The sequence below is a fragment of the Leuresthes tenuis genome, unplaced genomic scaffold (genome assembly GCF_036924035.1).
Source record: "Leuresthes tenuis unplaced genomic scaffold, fLeuTen1.0.hap1 SCAF_15, whole genome shotgun sequence".
Lineage (NCBI taxonomy): Eukaryota > Metazoa > Chordata > Actinopteri > Atheriniformes > Atherinopsidae > Leuresthes > Leuresthes tenuis.
The window spans coordinates 29875756-29887008 of NW_027325369.1; the positions used below are offsets into that span (position 1 = coordinate 29875756).

The following is an 11253-nucleotide window of genomic DNA, read 5'->3' on the forward strand; positions in this document are numbered from 1 at the left end:
AAAATTCTGACTTAGTATTTCATAATTTTGAATTAATTCAACATATAGTATTTAAACATTTTGACTCAATATTTAAAAATGATGGCTCACTACCACAACATTTTCTCTTATCTTAAAATGTATCACATAAATTTGACTTACTTTTACAGAATTTTTTACTTTGTATCACAAAGTTATAACTTTCTATCTCAAATCATTTTAGTCACTAAAATTTTGATTATTTTATCTCGAATTTATGACTTATTATCACATAAGTTTGACTTATTATCCTGCAATTACGACTTAGTGTCTCGAACCTATGATTTAGTACCTTGAAAGTTGGACTTATGCTAAAACAATAACTGGATATCTCAAAATTCTGACTGAAGTATCTCTAAATTACGACCAAGTATCCTGAAATTAACTCAACATCATGGTACCTTAAAGTAATGACTATTCAAAATTCAGAGAAAGTCTATTTTTATATGTTTTTTCTTTTTCAAATCACAGTTGTGGAAATTGCATTTTTATCAAACGTAAAACACATGAAACTGGTTTGTATTTAGAGTTTTTAATGTAGGAGAAAACAAACCTCCGACGTTGACCCGGATGTGGAAGCGTGAGGTCACTTCCGGTGTTTTCCATGTTTCGTTTGCCTCTGCTCTCACTTTAGTTTCAGTTTTATCCCACATTTTACCTACTTTTTTTTATTCTCGTCATGTCCAGGGGGTCCAGTGCGGGATTTGACCGGCACATCACCATCTTCTCCCCGGAGGGAAGACTCTACCAAGTTGGTCAGTAGTGACATAAATGGATAAAACTCAACCTGCTCTGTCATCACTGCTAACAGGCTAATATCAGCTAGCATCTACTCATACATGACTCAGTAAGGTTACAGTGAGGTTAATATTTCAAGTCATTTGAAAGAGGAAACGTAGCAGTAATAAATATTTCATTATCTTAAAGTAAATGTTAGATAATTGAGTCATTTGACTGCATTTTAGCTCGCTACCTTAGTTTATTACATGTACTTATGAAGTGCTACCGCAAAGGAGCGCTTACAGTCGTGTTTTGATGTGAGGTCTTCTCCTAATAGTATAACAAATATGTTTAAACTAAGTTTTCTTTAAATTAAAATCAGATAAAATATGTTAGATGATTTAAGAGTTGACTGCTGGGATAGGCTCCAGCCCATCCGCTACCCGATTAACGGACTGTCGGTATAGAAAATGGATGGATGGATTTAAGAGTTGAGGGAAGAGACGGTGTGGTTAAAAAAAGGTAAACCACTACTTTTAAGTGAATTTAAGTGGAAGTTGGATTTAAGACTTTGTTCTTATGTTATGTTACATGCTTTTATCCACAGTGAGTCTCTTAATTCTTATGTAACAATGATAGTATATTAACAGTTTTAAAATACACAAACATATTTATGAATAAGCTATTGATTGGCTTCAACATAGAAAGGAATTACGTGTTCTTTTTCCTTTTATGCTTTTTAAACATTTGCAAATGTATATGGTTGTTAACATATATTATAAATAATAACTGAAATATGCAAACATCAGGTTGACTTTTAACCAGATTGTATCATCTTTTCAAATTTGTTTCTTAGTTGTTTGGCTTTAGAACAAAATCTATGTCTTTAAACCACAAACAAGGGGATCGTTCAAGTACCTGAAGATAATTAGCGGTTAATCTCAACTCATTAGCCTTTGAACTACGTCCACCTTCTCCAAGTTAAGACACGTTCACACTAAAAGGTTTTAAACCCGGTAAATGTGAGGTCCAGATCTGAGGCTAGCCAGCGTTTGACCCACAGTCACCAATTGCTACGTGTGAGAAAGGTGGAATTTTTGAGGCTCGTTGGCACGTTTCATTCTCCAACAAAATCAAATCAAAAAGAAATCAGATTTACTCAAAAAGCACATTTAAAACGACCACAGTTGGCCAGAGTGATGTACAGAAAACATAGAAGCAGAGACAGATGAAAGGCAAGAAAGACAAACGCCAAGTCGGCGTCCGGTGGCCGGCTGTCTAAATAACTCCCTCAGAATCCCTCAGATAATCCAAAATAAATTTTGACAGTTTGGAAACTTTCTAAGGAGAATTTAAAGAAATTAACTGGAAATTTTCAAAACTGAAGGTTTGTAACTTAGGTGTATATATATATATATATATAGAGTATATATACTGTTCCTCAGTCACAGATACAAGTTTTGGTGATATTATGAGGTAGTTATATTTGTGTGACTGTGTTAAAGTTCAGCTAGCAGCTAATAAATCGAAATGTATTCTTATAGTAGCTAATGGATAAACCGAACATACTAAATGTTAGCTAGCTTTCATTAAAGAATCTCATCTTGGACCACCTCCATCAAATGTGGTGCTGTTTCTTTTGGCTCCGGCTGGATGGTTTTCTGTCACCTTACAAAATTTTAAACAGCATCAGTTATGTTTTGAGAACAATTAAATTTCTTCAGCTAACTATCTGTGTTTTTCACACATTATTTTGTCCATCCGAGGCATTTCAGATCAGCTAATGTTGATGGAAAGTCTTTGTTTGTGTGTAAATGTTGCAGAAAGACATGCAGTCGGTGAGGAGAGCCACAAAAAATGCAGCAGCATGTTCCAAAGTGTCAAAATTTTCCCAGATTTCTAAACATGCAACAGCTAAGAATTCAGTCTGTTGCATCTCTCTCCCGTCAGAGGATGTACGAGTCGATGGATTCGGAAGTTCCCGTGGAAAGTGTCTGGAACTTTACGACCCTAACTGCTCTACATTTAGATTATTATTATTCTTAAAATCCTCCTTATCGTGGTTAAAGCCCTTAAGGGCGCAGCTCCATCTTACCTTAAAGATTTTATCTTTCCTTTTGATCATGAGACCTGGCTTTGAACTTTCCTTTTTGAAAGATCCCCCTGTGCTTTACTTGTTCTGCTGCATGTTTTTAACTCTTTTATTTGTCTTCTTCGGGGCTTTTAATATTCTTTTGCTACTTGTGATTAACTTTTATAAAAGTTGCTTTTCTTTTTATCCTGCTTAGAGTTTAGCTGCTGCTGTGAAGCTCTTTGAGTTGCATTTTGGTTTGAAAAGCTCTTTATAAATAAAGTTAAAATTGAACAAGGTGGAAACAAGACATTTCTTTTTATTATATTTCTAGCTGGTTTGTATAAGTGAATGAATATGATACTGGTGACTTTGTGAAATGACTGCGACTTGTTGTGCTGTAGATAACATCAGGGTTCTATATGTTTTTTATGTTTTCTGAAATGTGTTTTTGTTGTTATGGACACCACAAAGTAAAAGCTGCTTTTTAATACTGTGAAAGAATCACCTTCTGTGAACATAATGAGCAGGTTAAAACGTCATGTGCTTGCTTTGGTGAGACACAAACAGTTATAGCTCACGATCAGTGTTTTTTCCTTCGGTCTACGTCAGAATATGCCTTTAAAGCCATCAACCAGGGAGGACTGACCTCTGTGGCGGTCAGAGGGAAGGACAGCGTCGTGGTCGTCACGCAGAAGAAAGTCCCGGTCAGTATGAACACAAAGACCTTTGCGTTGTAGGTCGGACTCCCCAGCTGACGCACGTCTCTCCTTCTGTTGTTATGTGTTTGCAGGACAAGCTGTTGGATGCCAACACCGTCTCACATCTGTTCAGGATCACAGAGAACATCGGCTGTGTTATGACCGGCATGACCGGTAAGCAACGACTCGTGTCCCAAAATCATCTTCGTTGCTCAGAGAAGTTAAGCTGAAATGAACCTTTCTTGAAGTAATTTATCGATTCCTGCTCCCCGGCCAGCTGACAGCAGGTCTCAGGTGCAGCGAGCGCGCTATGAAGCAGCTAACTGGATGTACAAGTACGGCTACGAGGTCCCTGTCGACATGCTGTGCAAACGCATGGCGGACATCTCCCAGGTGTACACACAGAACGCTGAGATGAGGCCGCTCGGCTGCTGTGAGTTTTCCACCTGTAAAAGCTCAACACAGCAGCTCTGTGTAAAAAGCATCAACCTGATGTTTGGATTTGTTTTTTGTCGCCGCAGGCATGATGGTGGTCGGCCTGGACGAGGAGTTGGGCCCACAGCTGTATAAGTGCGATCCAGCTGGGTACTACTGTGGCTTTAAGGCCACGGCAGCTGGAGTCAAACAGACCGAGGCCACCAGCTTCCTGGAGAAGAAAGTCAAGAAGAAACTGGACTGGACCTATGAGCAGACTATAGAGGCAAGAGACGGGGAAAGATGGGGACTGGTGTGGGAATCACGCAGATTTTCCAAATGTCAAGGTGTTTTTCTGGCTGTTTTGTAGACAAAACAGAATGATTAGTCATCTGGGGAAGAGAATTTTACACATCTTCTCTCTGTGGTGGAAGTCAAAGGCTCCACATGAAATACTGGATTTGCCGTAAATCACTTTATCAGATAAATGAAGAACTGATTAATTGATTTGTGAAGAAATCCAGCTGCTTGTGACTTACCCACCCGAGTCAGAGCGGGGATCTTATTGTTTGTTTCTCTCAAAGCCTCTCAAATGGCTCTCAAATGGTAATATTCATCGTCAATATCTTCAAACACTTTACAGCTTACAAGTTAACAACAAGTTAAGATGATTAACAGTCAGTGAAGACGTGTTAAAACGGTCCAAAAAGGATGCAAACGCTGAATCTTGTTTCAGCGTTTGCATCATTCAGAGATTTTTCGCTGTTTCCAGCTCTGTCAAAGATTAAAACTTGGATTTATTTTCCTTCTTTTCTTCTCAACAAACCAGACGGCCATCTCATGTCTGTCCACCGTTCTGTCCATCGACTTCAAGCCCTCAGAGCTGGAGGTGGGAGTTATTACTACGCAGGAACCCAGATTTAAGTGAGTGTTTCTCTACACACAGACATATCAGTGGATAATCAACATATTTAGCTGACAGATGGTCCCTAGAACTGCTGTAACCGATGAATAAATCTGGTGTTTGTGTCCCAGGATTCTGTCAGAGTCTGAGATCGATGCTCACCTGGTTGCTTTGTCTGACCGAGAGTGAGGCCGGTCGGCGGCCGTTGAAGGAGGACGAGGACAAACGGCAACACCAGCAGCATCCGTCTCAACTAGAAGGAAGACCAAGGAGGAGCTGCTTTTGTTGTTCAGAGGAGATTTTAAAAACGGTGAATAATACGGACATTTTGTACCACTTAACCCCCTCCTTCCCTGACAGCTCGTACACAGGATCAGACGATTACCCGCAGGCCCGCTCCTTCTTTCCAAACTGAGATTTTCTGGACATATAAGTGCACTACTTGGTGGCTGATGTGTCAAGACAACCAGAGCCAGAGCCAGAGCTGCCTTTCAGCCGACGTGACTTCAGCTGATGAGCGTGACATGAGCAGACTGGAAGGGGGAGATGTGGGAGCAGCAACTACAGCACACAATACCTCTTCACTGTGGACTCGGCGGTCCTTCAGCTATGTGTAACCATCTTTGCTCAGGGCTGTCTGGACTTTCATCTACCTACTTTGCGATAACCCAGGGAACAGCTGTGGGGTTTCTCCCCCTGCTGCAGTCGTCAGAGTCCTGCTCAGGTCAGCATCAAAGAAGTCACACTCGTATCTCTTTCTCCTTATCTTCTCCTGCAGTCTTGGCTGTATATTGCTGCACTTCTATTAAATCCATTGTTTTTATTTAACACTTAAGTCTCTGTTCTGTTTTTTAATGACTTGTATTCAAGCTCATTTTCAGTCCAATGTGTAACTCACGTCCCCGTTATGGTATGTAATTTTAGGTTTTCTTGTAATCTTATAGCAATAGTTCTCCAGGCTTTCTGAAGGTCTTTCAGTTTTTCTTTGAGGATTGGCTGCCTTTTCCTGACCATTTCAGAGGAATTAGTGTTTGTTAAGCCACTTAACTCTGACCTATGAACCATTCAAAAAATGCTCCTAACCCAAGGGATGAACCAGTGTTGTGTCGACACAGAACAGACAACTTAGCAAAGAAGCCGTTTTAAACTGGATCTTTAGGCACTTTGTCACAAAGACACATCATTTGTTCCCATTTCTTTAGCTGCATCTATGAAAAACAGCAAAGAAAACACAGTTTGACAGACAGAAAATAGGATTTCTGCAGCAACAAGGTGATTCCCAAAGAGCTATTAGCTGAAAACTTGGCATATCTCAGCATGGTGTGCAGTGTGTCCTTAAAACATTTGAGGAAACTGGACAAGTGGAGGACAAAAGAAGAAGTGTCAGGCCTAAAAAACTATCTACAGCAGATGAACAGGATCTGAAAGTGATGTCCTTAAGAAAGAGGAAAAAATCCAGCTGTGACCTGACAGGACCTGAGAGATGCATCTGGACCTTCAGCTGATCCATCTACTGTTGGCCCAAGCCTCATCAGAAATGGGCTCCATGGAAGGGTGGCTGGATGAGTTAAATGCGGAGGAAAAATTTCTTATATCTACATGACAATAAAGTCTATATTAAATCTACAATAAATAATAAAGTCTAAATCTATAAAAGTGACCCTACAGCCTGTCCACCTTGTAATTTGCAGAACTACTTCCTCTCTGACTCTGAAGTGAAGGAAATATTTGGTAGAAACCTGAGAGTTTCATTCTTTAAATGCAGTTTGGTGAGTTAAATATCATCGAATGATCACTTGTGTTGACGTTGATGCTCACCTGAAGGGTTCAAGTCGGCTGAAAAATAGCACTTTTTTAGGCTCATATTGGGATACAGCACTGATGATACACCTGCTGCTGTAGCCGTTTACTCACGCTAAGCAGCAGCTCTGACTATTTCTTGTATATGGTCTAATTACCCCAGAACCCACGTTGAAAGGCTGGATGAGCTCTACAACTTGTGAAAAGGGGCACCGTACCTTTGGAAAAGGCCTTTGTCATCACATGAAGAGCAGTTAAAAGCTTCCCTTTGTTTGGGAACATTAAGTACGGCTCTGCAGTGCCAGTCATGGAAGATAAATGATTGAATGGCTTTTATATTTACTGTAAACTCCCTTCCTCGTCCTACTCAGCTCCAGCTTCCTGCTGAGATTCCCGTCTTTAAAGGAAGGGGGAGGAGGCCGGTTGAGAAGCAGGAATGTCCCCAACGTTTGAAATGTCCTGTTCCTGGGAATTTCCTGTTCCTTCTCTCTTAGCCACACCCTCCAAAACAGAAAAAACTTCCTGATTTAGATGACTGGGCAGTTGTACTCATTCCATACACGCACAGAAAATTTCCCAAAGCCTCTTATCTCCACTTCACACACACAGATCTACAAATATATCTGACAGGAGGAAGAGCAGCTCTCAGACCGACGGTTCCTCATTCATTCAAAGCGAGCTGTCGAACTATCGGCCTTTTCCTCATTTACATGAAAATGAGAGGCTGAAACTCAGCCGTCATGCTCCGATGGAAGTATTTATATAGACAGACTCACTGACTACAGCCTCGTGCACTGCTGATTACACGCTGGATTCTGCTGTTGGACTCCAGCGTGCAGAATTTAAACATTATTGTCCAAACTTGTTGCAGTTTTTAGTTTCTGTTATTTCCTCTCTGCGTCGCCCACAAACACGTCCACACAGGAAGCCTGGACTGTTAAATATGAGTGTTTTAATTTAACTGGAGTGTGCTGGAGCCGTTTCGCTGTCTTGACATATACAACCTACTCAACTGTACACATTCACAGCTTCCATAAAAAATACATCTTTGTATACACAGCATTTACAGTATCATACAACAGAGCTGTTACAGGAACATCTGCATGGAAGGATGTTTTCTCTCCTTTATGACAATGACTCGCAGTGTCCACAGAATACAAGCGATCCTCTTCCACAGCAATCCCGCCACAATGCGTCATACAGTGCGCGATGGCGTGCTTGCTCTCCTCAGCAGCCGTTAGTCTCTGATTGGCCGTAGCAGCTGCCCGTCTTGCTTCGGTAGCACTTCCGCCGCATCACCCACACTGGCATCCGTCTGGCATGCAGAAATCACACGTGCCGAGCTGAGTCTCCTTCATCGTCACCACCAGGGCTCGTGCCGCTGTAACTTCCTCGCTTACGTTTCCTGCTAATGTCCGTTCCACTGAATGTCGTCATAACCCACCTGCAGATACAAATGAGCCGATTACACACCAGTCAGGAATTTACTACGTTTCATTCAAGTCGGCCTGTTTGCGATTAAAACACACCTCCTCGTCAGACTCCTCGTCCTCGTCTTCCTCCTCGCTGTTCTCCGACTCGCTGTCAGGAAGCTCCCTCAGGTCGGGATGGGTCAGTGGGTGCAGCTCTTTCCTGATGTCGGAGTTTTCCAAGCCATAGGTGAGGTGGTAGGGGGTGTGGCCTCCGGAGGTCAGGAGGTTGGGGTCTGCTCCCTTCTTCAGCAGCAGTTTGACCAGGGAGAGGTTCTGCTGGTCCACGGCCAGATGCAGCGAACCGCGACCGTTACGCTGCTCCTGTGCGGCACATTGAAAGAAAATCATCAGCACCGGGAGGCGAAGAATAAAGCTGCGCATTGTGGTCGATAAAAGGGGAATTCTTTGGCTTACCTTTGCATTGACGTCGGCTCCCAGATCCACCATCTTCTCCACGAGAGAGAGGAAGCCATGAACTGAAGCCAGGTGGAGACAGTTTTGACCTGCACAGAACAAAAGAGGGAGACACCAGAGCAGTAAGTAAAGGTAATTCAGATAAACCAGCTGGCGTTATGCAACTCTGCGTGACTTCCAAACAAACGTACCAAAACCAACACGGGTTTTTATATCATTCATGTTTATATAACCTTAAAATTCCCCTCCAGCAAGCACTGCCATATTTGGGCTTAAACATTTTTGTGCTCAAGCCTCAACTTCTAACTTTATACGCAGCATAAGATGAGCTTTACTCAGAATGACATGATATGGAATTCCCCTCGCTTACCTAAATGTTTCCTTCCTCCTAACTAAAATAGCACACCGGTGAATTTGCTCTTCACACACTATTCCTTTTTTAAAACACTTCAGATCAGGATTTTAAGAATATTTTATCCTGAATCAGAACAGTTCAAGCATGTTTCAGGGCTTATTCGAGGCCTAATGATCTCACCGTTGTAGTTGCAAGCGGCCATCGATGTGTGTAGATGCTCCGCCCGGCAGGACTGTGTGATGACGCTGAAGCAATGCAGGTTACCGTGGCGACAGGCGATGTGAAGAGGCGTATCCCCGCTGTTGTCCACCAGCGTGGGGTCGCAGCCGGACGCCAGGAGACTGTGACAGACGTCAGGCTGGTTTGTTATTACCGCTAAGTGGAGGGGAGTCTGGAAAGAGGGAGGAGAGGCATTTTCATTCATCTTTCTGTGCCGATGGAGAGAATGTTTTTATTTTAAACGTCTGCTTGAAGGCGCCATAACAGATGGAGGCGTTCATTACACACCTGTCTCAGGTCATTCTGTGTGTTGAGGAAGTCTGTCTTCCTTGACAGGTCGATCATTCTTGCTATGTAGTCTTTGGCTTCGTGGATGATGGCCAAGTGGAGCAACCTGTTGGGAAGGAGGAAGGAGAGAAAATCTGTTAGAGTAAAAATACACAAACACAAGCAAAAAGGAGCGTTTTTCCTAAAGAAGTCCATTGATATCAAGTGAAAAAAGGCACATATTGTGTATGTTTTATGAGTAATGCAGACCATTTACTAATTAAAACACCCACATCCCACACAATCATTCACAAGTCTTCAAATTTAACAACAAAAAGAGCACAGCAGCAGGTTTTAAGCTGGAAACTTTTCATACGGGATGTAAATAAAAGCGACTTTTCGGCTTTGAATTGGCTTCACGCGCGTGTAAATTCTGTTTTGATCAGTGAAAGTTAGTTTCGTGCTTCAACAATAAGCATCAAAAGCTTTCTGTCCTCACGTCACATTAGATTTACTCGCATTATTTTACTCTGAGTGGGAACTATATTTCTCGGCGGAGGGATGACATTGCGGCATAAAAACAATATTTGGAGAGTTTTTACGTGTTATTCACCTTAATCTTATGACAACAGTAAACTACAGTTTGATAAAAAGGGTCCATTGTGTTACATTGTGGTAATTTAGGGTATTTCTTCTAGTTTTTTCCACTCTTTTCTCGCTTCACGGGAACGCGCGTCGGTTGGATTCCTTGGCGGCGCGCCCGGGACTTTCCCAATCTGACTCGCGGCCATGAAAGATTCCCACTTGATAATAGCCTTTTGTTTACGTCCACTTGCGCAGTCTCTGACCGCAGATAGACCTCCGATCGAACTGGACATCCGTGCTGTGTGTTATTAACGCCGCAGCGGGGCACTTGAACAGGCCCTAAAGCTTGAAAACGAGCCCTGGTGCGGACTAAGTTAGGCCCCGGTCCGTGCACTGTAATGACGAGCTGGAGGAAGACGTTCCCAACAGGGAAGGAAGGCGTCGAGTTACTTCCAAGACCAAAGCGGGGCCTTCTCAGGCGATTACCCAGCTGTATCTGCACCCCCACCCCAAAACTCATAAATAGCCCACTGCGTAACTCTGAAACGTTATCCCGGGTCAAACTTACGTATCTCCATCCTCTGTGATCTGTGTTTGCCATTCGTGTAACGGCTCTCCGGTTACAGCTGGCGGTGGGTTGTGCTCACATTCCAGCTGGAGCCGAAGGATCTCGGCCGCCACAGCCTGGTAGTCCTCCTCTGGCATCGACTCAAGGCCGCTGTCGAGCCTCTCCTCCGTCGACTGGGCCGCTTTCCCCTCTTTAGACTCCCGACTGTAATCCATTTGGTTTAATATACTGGTCCTATGGAGGTCCATGTTAAAGTCCGTGTTGTTCCGATCGAGGTGCGTTTAGTTGTATTGTGGTGGAGTGGTGCAGCAGTCTGTAAATGCCTACTGTGTGGCTGATAAGGGCGGAGCTAACAGCTAGGTGGGGGATTTCCAGAAAACTGTCACCTAGAATAACACAGCATACAGATTGCTGGCTCCAAGAGGGGATTTCTGTCGAGACATATATAAATACACGGCTCAGTTTGTCATGAAGAGAGCAAAATACATAAGCATACATCTGCTGCACGAAAAGTGTACTTTTTAAAGCAATTAAGCCTTTACACATATGCAATATTTGCAGAAAAAAACGTGCATTTTTCTCTCTCAGTGGTACTGCGTTTATAACCAGTGGTTTTTTAAGTGTTTCAAACTGTTCAGCAAGCACGGAAAGTCCTAAAACTGCACCTTCAGGAGTCTGCTGAATCACTTATTAAAGGAAATGTTGCTCAGCAGCCCCCCTGCCACAGTGGGTGGGCAGGTCTGCA

General features: G+C 42.7%; 2 protein-coding genes across 2 annotated transcripts; one reads left to right on the forward strand and one right to left on the reverse strand.

Annotated features, from left to right (window-relative positions):
• The first annotated feature begins 608 nt into the window (after positions 1-608).
• psma6a (proteasome 20S subunit alpha 6a) lies at positions 609-5656 on the forward strand. The gene is made up of 7 exons (XM_072365517.1): positions 609-773; positions 3422-3516; positions 3603-3684; positions 3788-3943; positions 4032-4210; positions 4754-4848; positions 4960-5656. Exons 1-7 carry the CDS (start codon positions 698-700, stop codon positions 5015-5017), a joined length of 741 nt encoding a protein of 246 aa, XP_072221618.1. The 5' UTR covers positions 609-697; the 3' UTR covers positions 5018-5656.
• Positions 5657-7563: 1907 nt separating this feature from the next.
• On the reverse strand, positions 7564-10850 carry nfkbiab (nuclear factor of kappa light polypeptide gene enhancer in B-cells inhibitor, alpha b). The gene is made up of 6 exons (XM_072365384.1): positions 10509-10850; positions 9377-9482; positions 9050-9260; positions 8515-8603; positions 8158-8421; positions 7564-8072 (listed from the first exon to the last, which is right to left on the reverse strand). Exons 1-6 carry the CDS (start codon positions 10754-10756, stop codon positions 8037-8039), a joined length of 954 nt encoding a protein of 317 aa, XP_072221485.1. The 5' UTR covers positions 10757-10850; the 3' UTR covers positions 7564-8036.
• Positions 10851-11253: the final 403 nt, after the last annotated feature.

Bases quoted from the DNA above. Each gene is read 5' to 3' on its own strand.
- psma6a (XM_072365517.1), top strand. From the start codon at position 698: ATGTCCAGGGGGTCCAGTGCGGGATTTGACCGGCACATCACCATCTTC. The intron at 3,944-4,031 runs GTGAGTTTTCCA...TTGTCGCCGCAG, and splicing joins GATGAGGCCGCTCGGCTGCT to GCATGATGGTGGTCGGCCTG. The intron at 4,211-4,753 runs GCAAGAGACGGG...TCAACAAACCAG, and splicing joins CCTATGAGCAGACTATAGAG to ACGGCCATCTCATGTCTGTC.
- nfkbiab (XM_072365384.1), bottom strand. From the start codon at position 10,756: ATGGACCTCCATAGGACCAGTATATTAAACCAAATGGATTACAGTCGG. The intron at 8,604-9,049 runs GTGAGATCATTA...TGTTCTGTGCAG, and splicing joins GGCCGCTTGCAACTACAACG to GTCAAAACTGTCTCCACCTG. The intron at 8,073-8,157 runs GTGTGTTTTAAT...TTGTATCTGCAG, and splicing joins ACGAGGAGTCTGACGAGGAG to GTGGGTTATGACGACATTCA.